At 31.0% G+C, this 15,940-nt stretch overlaps 1 protein-coding gene across 1 annotated transcript; it reads right to left on the bottom strand.

Annotated features, from left to right (window-relative positions):
• Positions 1-5,975: 5,975 nt before the first annotated feature.
• LOC105625580 (putative ATP-dependent RNA helicase me31b) lies at positions 5,976-11,032 on the bottom strand. Its single transcript, XM_012206903.1, has 8 exons — positions 10,633-11,032; positions 8,997-9,171; positions 8,403-8,609; positions 8,134-8,305; positions 7,883-8,033; positions 6,707-6,902; positions 6,454-6,624; positions 5,976-6,272 (listed from the first exon to the last, which is right to left on the bottom strand). Exons 2-8 carry the CDS (start codon positions 9,135-9,137, stop codon positions 5,976-5,978), a joined length of 1,335 nt encoding a protein of 444 aa, XP_012062293.1. The 5' UTR covers positions 9,138-9,171; positions 10,633-11,032.
• Positions 11,033-15,940: the final 4,908 nt, after the last annotated feature.

The following is a 15,940-nucleotide window of genomic DNA, read 5'->3' as shown; positions in this document are numbered from 1 at the left end:
ATGGTATTGAAGTATCGTGTTTCATTTTCGATAGTGAATGCTTTTCATGGTACTCTTTTACTTTTGCTGACGGTTCGACATCGAGAATTCTACATATGATTTTCTGTATACTACATTTTCAATTTTTTAAATTAATTTAAAAAAATTACTATTTTTTACGAATAACTCTCGTTTATCTTCGATTTGCTGAATGTAAATTTTTAGACATGCTAAGGATATTACAAATATCCCTGTCATCGATGTTCTTGCTATGATATTTCATGATAAATTGCTATGATAAATTTACTGAACTTTTCAATTGTAACATCAATAGCGAAACGGAAGCAACAGTATTCTTGTCTTAGGATGAAAACTACATTTATCTGATAAATTGTATACTGATTTATCCAATAAATCGTATTGAACGTTAAATATTAAGTAGTATTAAACATGATTAGAGGAAAATGCATACTTCGTCTAGCGATAAATTAATATGAGCCGTATTATAAGGATACTTCGATATCTCCATGTAACGTCGCATTTGACGTAATCCGCTTAAACGTGCATTAGCTACAATAATCCTCGGATATACCTACAAAATATATTGCGAACTATAACAATAAGTGTCCACAGATGTTTCGAAATACGACTAAATAATGCAGAGACTTCGCGACAATAACTTCGTAAGTGGCAAAATATTATATATCCGCACATAACAATCTTCTCTTTTATATATATAATACATTTATATTAATTTGTAAATGACTGTATATTGATACAATTTAAATAAAAAACGACGTTTTAATAGTATAATAGCAGCTTAATTAAAATTCTGGATAAAAAATGCCTTAGTTAAAAAATTTCAAACTTTTCAGGACGCGACATAGTCTTGAAAATTCAAGTTGCATAGAAAATTCGCCCTGTTTATCTAATAATCTTAAGATCACATGAGACGGGGTCGTTTTACATAAGAGGAAAAAAGCTTGGGACGCAATCAAGTAGTCTCGGGTTATACAATGTAAAACAAAAAAAATCGTGTATCGTGTGTACTGAAACAGAATTTTTATTAAGAGACAGTTCTGTCTTTTCAAGGAAACAAAATTGACATACGACTCATTAGAATGGGTTTGTGCTAACAGAATCGCGAAGACAAATAAAAAAAAATGTTTTATAGTCACGCACAAACCCATCTTTACAATTTGGAGAAAGAAAAATGATAACGTTACGTAGAACAAGAAAATTTTTTGAATAATTTTGTTTTATACCATTTACGGATTGTTTCCAAAAAAACGGTAACACCTAACGAGAATAATTGTCTTGACAAATGCACATAAAAATCAGAAATACAGGAAAAGTATTTCATCCGCGCACAATTACGCACGAGTCGCGAGTTATTTGTAAATAGATATGCAAGTTGCATAATATCGCGAAATCATTTTATCATGTATCGTTCTTTAGGGACGCACTTTCCTGTTTCATTAATTATGTAATCCTAATTATATCAATTATAAAATCTAAACACAGCAAAGGTATGTAAGAAAAATTTCGCAATCTTATGCTGCTTGTATAATTTACGAATAACCGAAACTCAGATTTCAACGTCACAAAATAAATCGATGTCCGTTACACATTGTCGAAAAATCTTGGTTCATATCTCGTTAATAATAGTAGCAATAATATTAATAATAACAAAATAGTATCACATTAATCATTATAGTAGCCGTTCATCAGGTATGCCATTTGGATGATTGGTTCCGCAATTTGACAAACAAGTGTATATAATAATAAGTTCTTTAACAAAACGGTAAGCATGGATAGTTGATAAACTGATACTGTTTTACATTTCAAACGAATTATACTTTTTTGTTTTTTTTTTATATTTCACGTATATTGGAGATCTAATTCCAATATCATTAATCGAGCTGCGTATGTTATTCGAACGCGGATTGTTTTAGATGTTAAACTTTCGATGCGATCGATTCTCGGTTCGTTTGTTGGGAATGTGTTTGCACACAGCTCGCCACATTGGGTTAACCAATGGAAATAATTCAGGCGAAGGTACGAGATCTACGAGATGCTGTTAGAGAGCTCGTTCTCAAGATGTTCCCCTTCACACTTACGATTTAAATCGTAGACATTGAGAAGTAGAATTTACCCTCCCCCGGATGGAATTGGAGAGTCCTCCACAATTCTCGCACGTTACCCGGATGTTAACATATTTACTTCCGAAATCGTATTTCTACGTCGTACGAATTACATTCGCTTACTTTCATATCAAGGGCACTCCTTGTTATATCCAAGATTGGTTGAAAACCGCACTTGGATATATTTCATGAATCAGACATGAAGACCTGGTAAAAAATACCAAAGTAAAAAATATTTACTTTGGCAACTTGCAGCTGCGAAACAGGCATCAACTTATTTTCCAGCATTTTTTTTCCAGCAAAAAAGATACTCGTCTGTAATTTGGAATATAAGAACGATAATATATGTATAAATACGGCTGCAAGAGAGATTACAAAATTACCATGTTCTTCAGTCTGTTCACATAACATTGCTAATCAATGTTCTTTTTTTTTTGGATTTTTTAAGCCCACTTTTTTCTAAGTTTATATACCTCGCATAAATATCATTCTTTAGAAAGAGTCAAGTACAGCACGCAATTTTATAGAATTTTAATATCAATAAATGGACGAGTTTTTGTTTACAAGTCTTTGAAATATACAAACATCGTGCATCGATTATTATGAGATCACTAAGAAATATTAGTAAGAAATAATTTTGATTATAATAGAATAGTTTGTAAAATTCTTATTTAAAAAAATGAAAAGATTCTTTATGCTTATGTAATAGTACGAGCTAATTGACTCTTTCAAAAGTTGAATAAAATACATTTCGCAAAATAGACTCCATACAATGGATCTATCGATGTTTCCAATTACAGCACAGTAAGACTAAGTATTTTCTTCTTAGTCTACGTAATATTGCCAAAAAAATTTTCAAAGAATCGCCATATAAGCAAAACAATAGAAGCTAATAGAATAAGAGCAGATTTTTGTAGTTTGTAAATGGGAACATTTCGCAGATTAAATTATTTGGCGAAACGACTGTTATTACATTGAACCCATTTACGTTTTGTTTATATATTAAGTAGATAATAAAAATGAAGAGGGACCGTAATATTAGACTATGACGCAATCAGATGCGATTCCGATTGATCAAATTAATATGCAGTGGGCGACAGATCATTTGATCAACAAGATCGCACGTTAGTTTAATTCATTACAGTATCTTTGCAACAGTGACACAAAAAAGAACCTAATAAATTATCAAATCGTAGCAGATATAATTGCTAGTCTTCCGGTCTGCTCTGGTTGTTCATATTATATTATATGTGGTCAACGGCACCATTATTCTGGCAGATTATTTTTGTTTTCGTTATCTCCATTAAGTAGAAGACAGTATTGAGTAGATTATCCGATTGTAATCGTTAGTGGACATTACCGATAACAAAGTTGTTGCAATATCATTGACTTCTTATTCGATATTTATCTGCCCGTACAGTTATAACGGTAGCCAAATACGTTGTTAGAAAAATTTTGCGAAATCGAAGACAATCGAGGAAGCAAATTTAAAATAGAATAGACGCGGTTTAGTACATCATATTTCGACGTATTTCAATTATAGTACTGCTTTTTGTTTCACGCAATAATCTTTGCGTGATTCATTATATTACATTAATTTACCCCTTTTTCATTTAATCGCGCATAGATTACGAATGCACATATACATCTGCAAATCGAGTAATAAGTCGCAAATGTGATCACTTTGTAACTTATAACCCGGTTGTGATTATTTAGCAATTTTACCTGATTGCGATTATTTTGCAACTCATCGCCCAATTGCCATTATTTTGCAACTTATCACCCGGTTGCGATCATTTTGCAACTAAAAACTCGCTTTGCAATAAATCCTCGATAAATGATTGTTTTGCAACTTATAAATCCGCGGTAAACAAAAACGATAATCGCACAATGATGTTTACCTAAAGATTTCTTTTTTCATGTTACATTGACGAGTCAGATTTATGGCATTTGCGATCAAGAATGTATAAATTTTCCAGAATCGTAGAGTCGTATATGCGAAATAAATTATCTTGCAAGACCACAAGACAATCTGCAAAGCTCATGATAAGCTAATTCGTGAGTATAATAACGCATATATTCATTTACATTAGATTTCACAAAAATGCGAATCTATTTCTTGACATTTAACTAGCGGAGCTACGATTGTACTCTACGAAAATGGAGACTCGCGGAATATATCTGAACTCGAAAATGTACTTTGAACTTGCGTCAAACTTAAGCCATATACTTGGTGTCGCTATAAACAAAAATTACGTATATTGGTCGAAGGTTGAAGGCAGCGAGCATGAACAACCATTCGTCCAGATCAATATTCTATACAAATCTGTTTAAATGTCCAATTGTTAGCAATTTCATTTTCTTTTTTTTTGTGTCAGCAGTTAACTCATTACTGTTTATTTATTATCTACAGTTTTTCCCGTGATAAGCTCACAGTTTCTGATATTACAGCCCTAAATACATTTTAAATCGCCTTCTCTATCACCAATATTCCATTCAAAGAGGATTCTTTCCTCTCAAATATGAAATATTTTAATAGCGCAGATTGTTCCATACTTTTCACATCCAAAAACCTAAGTCATATTGGCTGGTGGCTTTCGAATTCTTAAATTTTAACTATAGTCATGCATACGAAACAGTAATTTCCTGCACCTCTTTTATTCTTCTTCGTGCTTCCATCCATATTTTTTATGGAGATCTCTAGAGATTCTATGTCGATATCAATACAATAACTTTGGCAGTTATTTTATTTTTCACGACAGATAGAGTATTCATTCATAATGCACCTTACATTCACATTCCAGTGTGAGCTGCGTCCTCATGTGCATTCACTTGCGATTCATTTATTCCGTCTTCCACGCATTTCCATTAATTTTAGCAACCTTCACAATTTTTGTTAAATTCAATTTTAGCCCCCGATAAACTGTTGTATAATTAAATATAGGCTGTGATTGGACATATATTATTATCAGCATCAGCCATAGAATCTCTATTTTTGTTGGAGAGTCCACCAGCCAGTTCTTTATAAAAAATAATTATATAAAACTAGTCAATTGTACAACCTCTGATTCTCAATCACGACATGGTAAAAAGAAAATCAAATTGTGTTTAAAAAAAAAAGAAAAAGAAAATTTCACTAGTTGTTGAATGAACAGAAAAGAGACAGTTTAAGTGTTGACAAGTGATTTGAATTTCAGAGTTGTATTACAATCTTGACAAATAGCAAAATCAAGCCATGATCAAATATTACAACTGATATTTAATATATCCAAATTTTATAAATCGCTAAGGGCAATTTATTTATATATATTTATATATATACACGACCTTATTGATGTCAAGGACAATTTATATATATATATATGCATGACAGTACAAAAGTAATGAGCACGTGAATCGGTATGTTGTACTCGGTGAGATTGGCCCGATAGATTTTCTAAATCATATGCCCTTTTTCTTCATCGTTAAAGAACAACTGAAGAAAAAAAATACTGGAAGAATGAAGCCGTTGTATAAAAATCCTCTATTAAAACGATATTGTATGTCCTCGCATGTAGTATTTACAGTTATGATAAAATGCAATGATTGATTATTATGTTATTCACATATCTGTTTACATATTGTGCATCTTGATAATGGCTTGACTCTGATTTGTTTTAGCTTATGTACATTTAAATGTATTTATGTACAAAGATTCGCATCGACATTTGCGCGACACTTCAATCACTCAGCTCATTATTACTCATACATAGTACGCTTTATTTACAAGTGAACTCACTCTTTGACACACTTTCACACACTTTAAACTCTTTGAGCGTGTGTAAAGCTTCGTTTTACCACAGTGCATCGAAACTACTTGGACACATTACCCTCTTCCATACTATTATTGTCTTCTGGTCTCGCCACGTACAAACTGGGGTCTATCACCTTTGGGATAGGTTTAATTTCTGTTCCAAGCTCTTGTTCGATACGGTGTAGATTGAAGCGATCTTCATACGTGATTAGGTTAATTGCTATACCTAAGTGGCCAAATCTTCCAGATCGGCCGATTCGATGCAGATATGTCTCTGCCATCTTCGGAAAGTCAAAGTTGATTACGACGTTCACAGCTTGAACATCAATACCACGAGTAAATAGATCACTGCTCACCTATAAAAAAGAATTTATATTTAATAAAAATTTTAATAAACAGTTAAATCACATATAAATACACTAGTACAATTTTTTCAATATGTATATCATTTGAATGACAGATAATTATTACGTATATAGTTAAAATGTAAATAAGATTTTGCAAAGTAAAAATATGGACATCTTTTGATTAACTTACGAGATTTCGGCATAATCCTGCACGGAAATCATGGAATACGCGATTTCGGTGTGCCTGCGCCATTTTCGCGTGTATATAATAACAGCAATATCCAAGATCTGTTATTTTCTTAGCCAACAATTCGACACGTTGCGTTGAATTACAGAAGATTATGCTTTGCGTTATTTGCAACTATAAAATATATAAATTACTAAATACATTTATTTTGAATACATGCATCAAATTAAAATTAAATTTAGTTTATTAGCATTACCTTGGAGAATAGCGTGTTAAGGCAGTGAACTTTTTGTCGTTCCTGTACAAAAGCGTAGTATTGTGTTACGCCTTTTAAAGTCAACTCTTCCATTAAATTAATCTCATATGGATCTCTCAAATGTTTTTCCATAAATTGTTTCACAGTTAAAGGAAACGTTGCTGAATACAGGAGAATCTGACGTTCGTGTGGTAATCTGTAACGAAAATAATACAACTAATAAATATCAAGAAGTAATATTAGCAAAAAGCAATACAAATGGTTATTAAGAGTAATATAAATGGTTTTCAATAACTGATAGTATTTTATTACGCGTATGACATAAGTAAACATTTCTATATTAGCAAAATTTATCACATTTAATAGTACCCAGTGAAAAGTATGGTAATAATATAAATTAAAATTGTGAATGAAATAAATAGTAAAACTTTGGTAAATCTTTATGCGAGAGCCAATTAAAATTAGTCACTGACGCACAATTAAAATTAGTCAATTTGATGCACCAAAGAATGTGAATATGTTGCAACATGCCTCGATTCGATAAGATTTCACATTTCAGGCATTTTAATTAAATATAAAATGCAGCATTACAAGTATGAGTGCATGAAACAAACATGTTATAATTGCTTCAACTTTAATTGTCTCTCATATATAAAAATATTAAATTTGAACTATTTTTCTGCATAATTGTTACAAGATTATCACAAATTCCTCATCATAAAATTCCATAATCTCTTTCCCTAATTTTCCAGAATAAAATTTCATAATTTTCCCTAATGATTTCAAATAATATTTTGAATTTTTTTATATTTTTGCCCCGATTTGGAAATCAAATATTTTATTGAGAGAGCAATTTAACATATCTATTTAAATTACTATTAGCGTTGCTGACCCTGCTTGTATTTAATTGTTAAGTTGGTAGTATTCCAAAACTGCGTATGAAGTAAGTACGCATATTAAACTTCTTTAAAGCCAAGAATTTCAATTTTCCAGAAAATTTTAAAATTCCCTGACTTTTCCCTAATTTTTCTGACCATTTCCAATTTCCCTGATTTTTCCCTGATTTCCAGTTTTGTGGCCCCCCCTGTCCAGTTATCCATCTACCATAAAAGGAGTGTGTGGTTAAATAAAGAAATTCTGTGTAAAATAAAATATCATATTTCTGTGCAAATATACCTCGATATTACATGATCCAACATTCCTTTAAAGTCTTGTGACAGCAGTTTGTCTGCTTCGTCCAAAACTAGAATTTTACAATGTTCCATATTTGCTACATTCTTTTCCATCAGATCAAGGATCCTTCCTGGCGTTGCGATTATCACTTGTACTGAAAATACAAATGTGTAAATTACGCGAGTTATACATCGGTAAATTAATTTAATGCAGATTATCGATAAATTATATACACTTTACTCTAGATATCTTACCTTTTTGATAAATCCTCATAATGTCGTCTCGTAAGTTGGTTCCTCCAGTAGTAACCATAACTTTTATATCCATGTGTTTTGCGAGCTCAATACAAATCTGTGATGTTTGTAGCGCTAATTCTCTTGTAGGCACAATTACCAGTGCTTGGATTACGTCTTTCCTTGGGTCAACCTGAAGCAGCAAATGACATTAAGCATACAATATTCAAAACAAATTTCTTTTCAAGTAAACATCTTTATCATATTTCTCTTTTGTCGATTTATCATACCTGTTCCAGCACTGGAATTGAATATGCTCCAGTTTTACCAGTTCCATTTTTCGCGCGTGCCAAGATGTCCTTACCAGAAAGTGCAATGGGAATACTAGCTTCTTGGATCGGTGATGGCTTCTCCCATCCCTTCTCAAAAATTCCCATCAATAATTCACGTTTTAGGCAAAATTCTTCAAACTCGTTACCACGTGTGTCGGTAACATCCTGTAACGTACATTTCAAAGTAAATTTCAATTTAAAAACTTAAAAGATTTCTCTATTTATAGAGAAGAATCTTTATCTATAGAGATAATAATAAAATTAATTTCTAAAATTCATTTTTTATCTAAAAAATTTAAAAATAAAGTAAGAATAATCCAAATTTGAACATAAAAATTTATTAATTTTTCTTTATTTAGTAATTTATTAATTTATCAATTTTTCTTTTTTTTATCAACTTTCTTTTTTTTATCAACTGATACTTGTTTTAATTATTTTATCCTTTGGAATAAATAAAAAATAATTCAAATTTAAAAATATAAAAATTTATTAATTTTTTCTTACTTAGTAATTTTTTTATTCAATTTATCAACCTTTTTTGTATTAACTCACACTTGTTTTAATTCTTTTATCCTTTGGTGGAATCTTTAATTTCGCTTTCCAACCTACATCATCCATTTTATCTATTTCTGATTTGTTAGACAAACCAGAGTTTAACATATGATTAGAGTTCATATGCGTTTCGGTCATCATTTTGGAAATATTGTAGTATGTCTACTATCTTTTCCTGACAAAAAAAAGAAGGAAGACATCATTATCTGTACATACACACACACACACACACATACACACACACACACACACACACACACACACATATGTACACTATCTAAAATTATCGCAATAATTTGTTTGTGTAATTTTTATGAAATTTAAAACATACATTCATCTATTATGCTTTTCTGTCAATTCATATTTTTCTGTTATAAAATATTGCACGCCTTATAAATAATATTAATTATACTATCAATTATACTATAATAATAATATCTGATTTTATAAACATATTCAAAAGTATGTACCAAGATTTGTAATAACGTCTGAATAGAAAGCTAGAAGGGGAACAAAACCAAACAAAATTGACCTACAGTGACTGTATGTCTTTAGATACTGTGTTCGTTATGAATACATTCAAATATGCCAAGTGTTTTTGTGTGTTTGGATATAGAAGGCACAAGTATAAATACTTTGTAGATGAAACAGTTAACTGTGCTACAAAAAATTTGATTTCTCTTTCATTTGTAACTTCTAATTAGCACGAAATAATTTATTAAACAATTAAATGAAAATTGCATAGCTGTTTACATAATATATTAATCTATTTTAATCCCCTTAGGCCTGATTGCACTAACGTTACTTTGATTTTAAGCAAGGCTTAAAATTCTTTCTATCTCTCTTTCGCTTTAAAACGAGATGGAGAGAGTTTTAAGTCTTGTTTAAAGTCAAAGTAACATTGGTGCAATCGAATCGTAGAAAGAAAGAATTACGTAAGCTAATTTTTAAAGTATACAAAAAGATCAGAGAGCCAAGCTAAACTTTCATTTTAATAAATAATACACATTAAAAAGGAGAGGCTTTCAGTGCTTCAAGATTCATATGGTCGAAATGTATTGTGTGCGGAATGTATTCAAAGTCTTAATCATACGCGACGGAGAAACAAAGGAACAATTTCGATATTAAAATTTATCTCGTTATATCTCCAAATGATGAAACTTAATAAAGGCACAGAAATTCAAAGAGAAACGACAACAGAAGGCATCGCTGCTCATTTAATCGTGAGTTTCTTCTTAATTAACGGTAACAGATACGCCGCTCATCGAATTCGGGCGAATTTCAAACGCGCAACCGTTCGAACCGTCGATAAGAGCAGACTCGTGAATGCGATTTGCGCGTTAAATATACCGTGATCGACTCGTTCTGTTCCCGCCGGTTTCAACGAACGCTAATCGGTTTAAGAGAAGTTCCTTTTTTTTCCTTTTTTTTTATAGGTCAGATCGCGATTGGAACATTCCGTTTCACGCTGGCAAGTTTCTCGAGAGGCAACGGAAAGGCCCTCGGGGCAAATATTGTTAAGGCCCAGCGCCGAAATCAATTGATATTAGTGCGAGGAGACGCCGGGTCGACGGGAACGATGGCATGCGGGAGTCGCGAGTGGACATGCACTGTCGTCCGCGTGTTCCTCACTTACCTTGAAAACGAATGGACGTCGATTCCGTGTGTATGTATGCACGTCTCGAGCACTCGATCGGTGGGAAACAACACGCCAAAATGGCCGTTCCCCAATGTCAATGATTTCGCCGACTTCTCGCAGCGCCAGTGACCGCGTCGGAGCACCGTTTTCCTCTACGGTGCAATGCCGCGCTGCTGCTTCGCTCTCCTCACACACACTCACGCGCTCTCTCTCTCTCGCCCTCTCTCTCTCACACTCACACTCTCTCACACTCTCTCGCTCTCCCTCTCGCTCTACCTCTACCGCTTCTTTACTCGTTACGCTTCGGAAAAAAAGCGTTCTCGTGTATAACACGCGGTCCCGACTATCAGTCTTTCGGTCTGTCTCTGCGACTTGTGATTTGCGTTCCGCTTGCAGTATCTCGAAATCCCGACTGATGCACTGCGTCGAATGCGAGCGACGATTATTGCTTGTTCGGTATACACGATCCGTACCATGAAAGAATGACGAAAACAAGACAACGAAGCGACTATGGAATATCGTCCGCCAGGCGTTGTTTTAAGGCGGTTCTCATGAGAAACTTGCGGTCGTTTATAGAGAACAAAACACACCAACAGATTTGTTCTTTATAACTGAATTCCTCGCATCTTTCCCCTTTTTCAATTCATTTTCAATCATACATATGTCCTGTGTTTTGATTTCAGATAAAATATGACGAATATAACATAATCACGTGTTACGTGGTTCGAATTGTACGCCGGAAACTTGACCAATCTCCGTGTGTGCCAGGTGTGAAAGGAAAGACAGGATGTGTTGCTGATCAAAAGTGAAATTTATAGTCCAATCTTATATTCGAAATGGTTTTTTAAGTTTAGTTTTAAATAAATTAAATATTCCATTAACCAATAAACCGGCCATATAATTGGTCTTATATTTATACGTAAGGGCATTCCACACAACTTGCAAAAAAATCATCCAATCGTATTTTACGTTTGTCTTTATGACAGAAATGTGGATAATTTGGATAATTTTCTTTATGTATATGGTTATGCAGCTATGCAAGTTTATGTGGATATATCCTAACAATTAAGGTTCCTAAGTGTCCCTATATATGTTCCTATATAAAAATTAGGACAAATCGACAAATTAATAACCAAATACTACAGATACTATAGATACGTCAAACATGTAGTACCGAGTTCAATTACCGATGAAATATTATTAAAGACCGACATTCTTACGAGAGTTCGCATCCTTGTGAATATTGAAGTGAATAAAAAGTTAAAAACTGATAATATTGTTAATTTTATGATTTATTATTTTAGTAGACGTATTTATGCATTTAGAACTCAATAATTTTTCTTTAAAATTTTGTTATCATTAAAGTTTGATTATCAACAGAGATAATAACTGCAGAGAAAAAATTGTAATTTTTCGACAATATATTGGATGTTACAGCTTTACAAGGATGCATATTTATTTATGAAGCATTTATGTAATAAAAAATCATAAATTTCATAATGTATTAGCCAAATATTTATATTAATGATAACAAATTTATATCAATTGTCGATAATGTCAGTGTTCTTCAATTACTTTCGGATCCTTTTTATACCGCCAAAAATTGGCCCAGGGTTGAAAGGGTCTTTAATAGTATCTCGTCAGCGATTCAATTAAATAAGCTTATATCATTAGAAATAACATTCTTTAACAAATCTCGTGTAAATGTTATACTGCCAGCGCTAGATAATGAAGAAAATATGAAGGATAACATTAAATACGTGATTTTCTGCAATTTGCTTGTAATTCGCGGTTGTGTTGGCTCTTGCAATTCATTTGAAATTAGCGGTTGACTATTACATATGGCGGATTCCGGCAATCAATCAAAAGACTACATTGTCCTAATTCTTATTATAGGAACACTACTTCTGAGTTAGGGGCTCCGCACAATAAAAGGAACAGAGAATAGAGAATAAGAATTTCAACCTATCAGAAACTGTATATTCCGCAATACATGATTTCTAATAGGTTGAAATTTTTATTCTCTATCCTTTTATTGTGCGGAGTCCTTTATAGTTACAGCTATATTGAATTGTTACGTCATGTATCAGAAGCGAGAAACGACGTGTTAATTTTTATTATTTGCCATTTATAAATAAAGATAAACAATTTGGATAAAACGAAATGATGAGATCGCTTGAAAATAATTGTAAAAATGGATTCTTAAAGCTATTCTTATTCCTCCTGACAGTTAGTAAATAATCATAAAGTTATAAAAGGCACATAAAATGCTTTTATTCAATGCGCATGCGCATTGAATCTATTTTATCTTACACGTGTCTTTTATCACTTTTTTTATTATTATTACCGACTATCAGATAATCATAACAGTTTCCGTCCATTTTTACAAATGTTTTAAAGAGATCTCATCATTTTGTTTTATTCAAATTGTTGTAATCTTTATTTACAAATGGCACGTAACAAAAATTAACGTGTCATTTCTTCTGACGTCACGATTCAATGCGACGTATCTTTTTATTATATATATATATATATATATATATATATTATAGCAATCTATCTCGCACACATATAAGTACATAAATTTCCACAAAATAACAGTGTTTTAATTAAATGTCTAATTCTTATTTTCTATATCAATGTAGATTAACTTTAATCTCGTTTCAATTAATTACTTTTCATCTTTTTAGAATTAGAAAAAGATAAAGAGTTATATAATCGAATTGAAATTAAAATTAAATTATATTGGTATAAACAGACGTAAGTCTAATTCCAAAAACTCCATATTGGTCGCGTTCATGTAAATTACTTATAGTCTATAGATCACAATTTTGTAAGTACAGATTAAAAAATTTTTATATCAAATAAATATTAACTTTGATTTTAGGTTAAGAAATGATAAAGATTTAAATTTAAACAATTTTTTTCGTTCTTGGTATAATTCCACCTCACATATTAATGCAATGTACCCTTATTTAATCTTGGAAAAAGATTTTCGACTTTGTAAAAGAAAAAAAATAATTAGCCTAGTTTATATCGTGCACTTGTGATATCAACCACAGTAACTTTCTATTGAATTATCTTAATTTCAACGATATGTGTAAACATATATGTATATACATGATATTTGTATTTAATTAAATTTTAATGCATACTGTACTAATTTAATACATTATTCTTTAAATACATTACTGAAATTAAGACAATTTAATAAAAAGTTACTAGTTAATATGCATATTAAATGCTCGATGTAAACTAGATCATTGTTATACAGGGTGTAACTGAAATAACGCCCACTAATCATACAGTGCTATTCCTAATAAAAAACTAAGTTGGAAAGTCTTCTATCATTTTGCAATTTTCGCAGTTACGAGATATTAATTTCCAAATATTACCGGATAAATGGATAAAATCGATGTATAAGACAATTTTAAGATATCTTTTCGTGTTCTTTGTGAAATGAATATTTTGAAGATTTTTCTTAAAGAATTCTTAAAGATATCTTAAAGATGTCTTATACACACAATTTTTTATACATATTGCTCATTAGGTAACTAAAAAAATATTGCGAAAATTGCAAAATGGTAGAGAACTTTTCGTTTCAGTTTTTTTATTATTAGCATTATATGATTAGTGGGTATTATTCAGTTACACTCTGTATATATCAATTATTACATTTAAAATCAGCAAAACAGATCATAGAGTTACAGACGGAACACTCATTCCATATAAATGATTTATACATTTAAATCCAATAAGGAACTAAGGATAGAGTCAATCACAAAGAATTTTATAACAGTTACAAAATTATTACTTTTTCTACTGAACGCAACCATTATGGATGCTTTCGCACTGCTTACATTTTAAGTTGCACTGTTAACGCATCGTTTTATCCTTGCATGTTTATACAGCCCACGACAGTTGAACTCCGACGAGATAGTTGTTCAAAAAATGCTTTTTAAATTTGAACATTGCCGGCGGAGGATTAAGATTTCATCTAGTGCATATCATCTAAAGCATATCTCGAGACTGTATTTTTTTATATAATTAAGATCTTATATTTAAAAAGAGATACATGCAAAGATATATATATATACGATTATTTTATTAGCCAAATCTTATAATTATATCTAAAAAATTAGATTTAAAATAATATAATCTTAATATTTATATTTATCAAATTAATAATTAAATTTTATATTTAAATATATATAAAATTTAAATAAGATTTAAAATAATTAGACAATTTAAAAAAGTGTAAGATTATTTTAAATCTAATTTCAGATAACCTAAAGATTTTACCAATAGCTGTTTGACATCGTAAATATAAAATTAAACATTAACATTTTCCCAGAAACGATTCAAGCCGCATTAAATGTCGCATAAATTAAAGTATAACTTCATGCAATTATTATAGCTCCAGTGCAAATTTTTCGTGTATCACTAGTCAATTTGAACTTGAATTATCATGTTAATAAAATAATTAGTGCCTAAAATTATCTGTTAAAAGCATAAAAAAAAACCAAAATTTTGTTGAGGAACATAAAGCATGGCGTAGAGCTTAATTATATAACGCATGCTCGCGTCAAAAATAGCATATACATTATAACGTAATATATTAGTTTTACATTGGTACGCAACACATATTGAAATTTTGGCTACGATCTATTTGATGTTACAAATGTTTCGAAGCATCCTTCCTTTTATTAGTTTCAATTACAAATATTTTGAAATATTCTTTGATTATTTAAGGTAGTTCTTTAATAAAGTGCCGAAAAATTGGTATGCCTCGCCAGAGCCCACTCAAAATTACAAATGTCTGCATAATTTGGATAAAATATACATTAAAACTACATGCATCTTAATGAAAGTATGGAACATACGCTAATAAGAGCTGCATCTTCATCGAACGAAAACAAGATGAGATTATATTTATTTTTCGAGATTAAATTTATATGCAAATTTATGCACATAAATATCTTTCTAGAATGGCCGTTGATCTATTACTTTTTGTGACTATTAAAATCATAATTTTTTTAAACTATTTACAACTATTATTTGTTTTTTAATAAAGTCTACGATAAGATTTGTATGCAGTTAATCAAAGAAGTGTCTGCGAGCCTTATCTGTCACTAAGTTATACATGAAAGATTACATTTTCAACATTTTTTCTCTCTTAGTTCATCGTTAACCTGCCGTAGAATTTTGCACACGTCAATTTCGGTATTTTAACTTCATTAAATGAAAAAATTAAACATTTTTATGGTAACTTGATTTACTAAAAAATTACTTTAATTAGTAAAAT

The sequence above is a fragment of the Atta cephalotes genome, assembly GCF_000143395.1.
Source record: "Atta cephalotes unplaced genomic scaffold scaffold00003, whole genome shotgun sequence".
Taxonomy (NCBI): domain Eukaryota; kingdom Metazoa; phylum Arthropoda; class Insecta; order Hymenoptera; family Formicidae; genus Atta; species Atta cephalotes.
This window is presented reverse-complemented; position numbering and strand designations above follow the sequence as displayed.

Bases quoted from the DNA above. Each gene is read 5' to 3' on its own strand.
- LOC105625580 (XM_012206903.1), bottom strand. From the start codon at position 9,137: ATGATGACCGAAACGCATATGAACTCTAATCATATGTTAAACTCTGGT. The intron at 8,306-8,402 runs GTATGATAAATC...TTGCTGCTTCAG, and splicing joins CAATTCCAGTGCTGGAACAG to GTTGACCCAAGGAAAGACGT. The intron at 6,903-7,882 runs GTATATTTGCAC...TTTTCGTTACAG, and splicing joins TTGGATCATGTAATATCGAG to ATTACCACACGAACGTCAGA.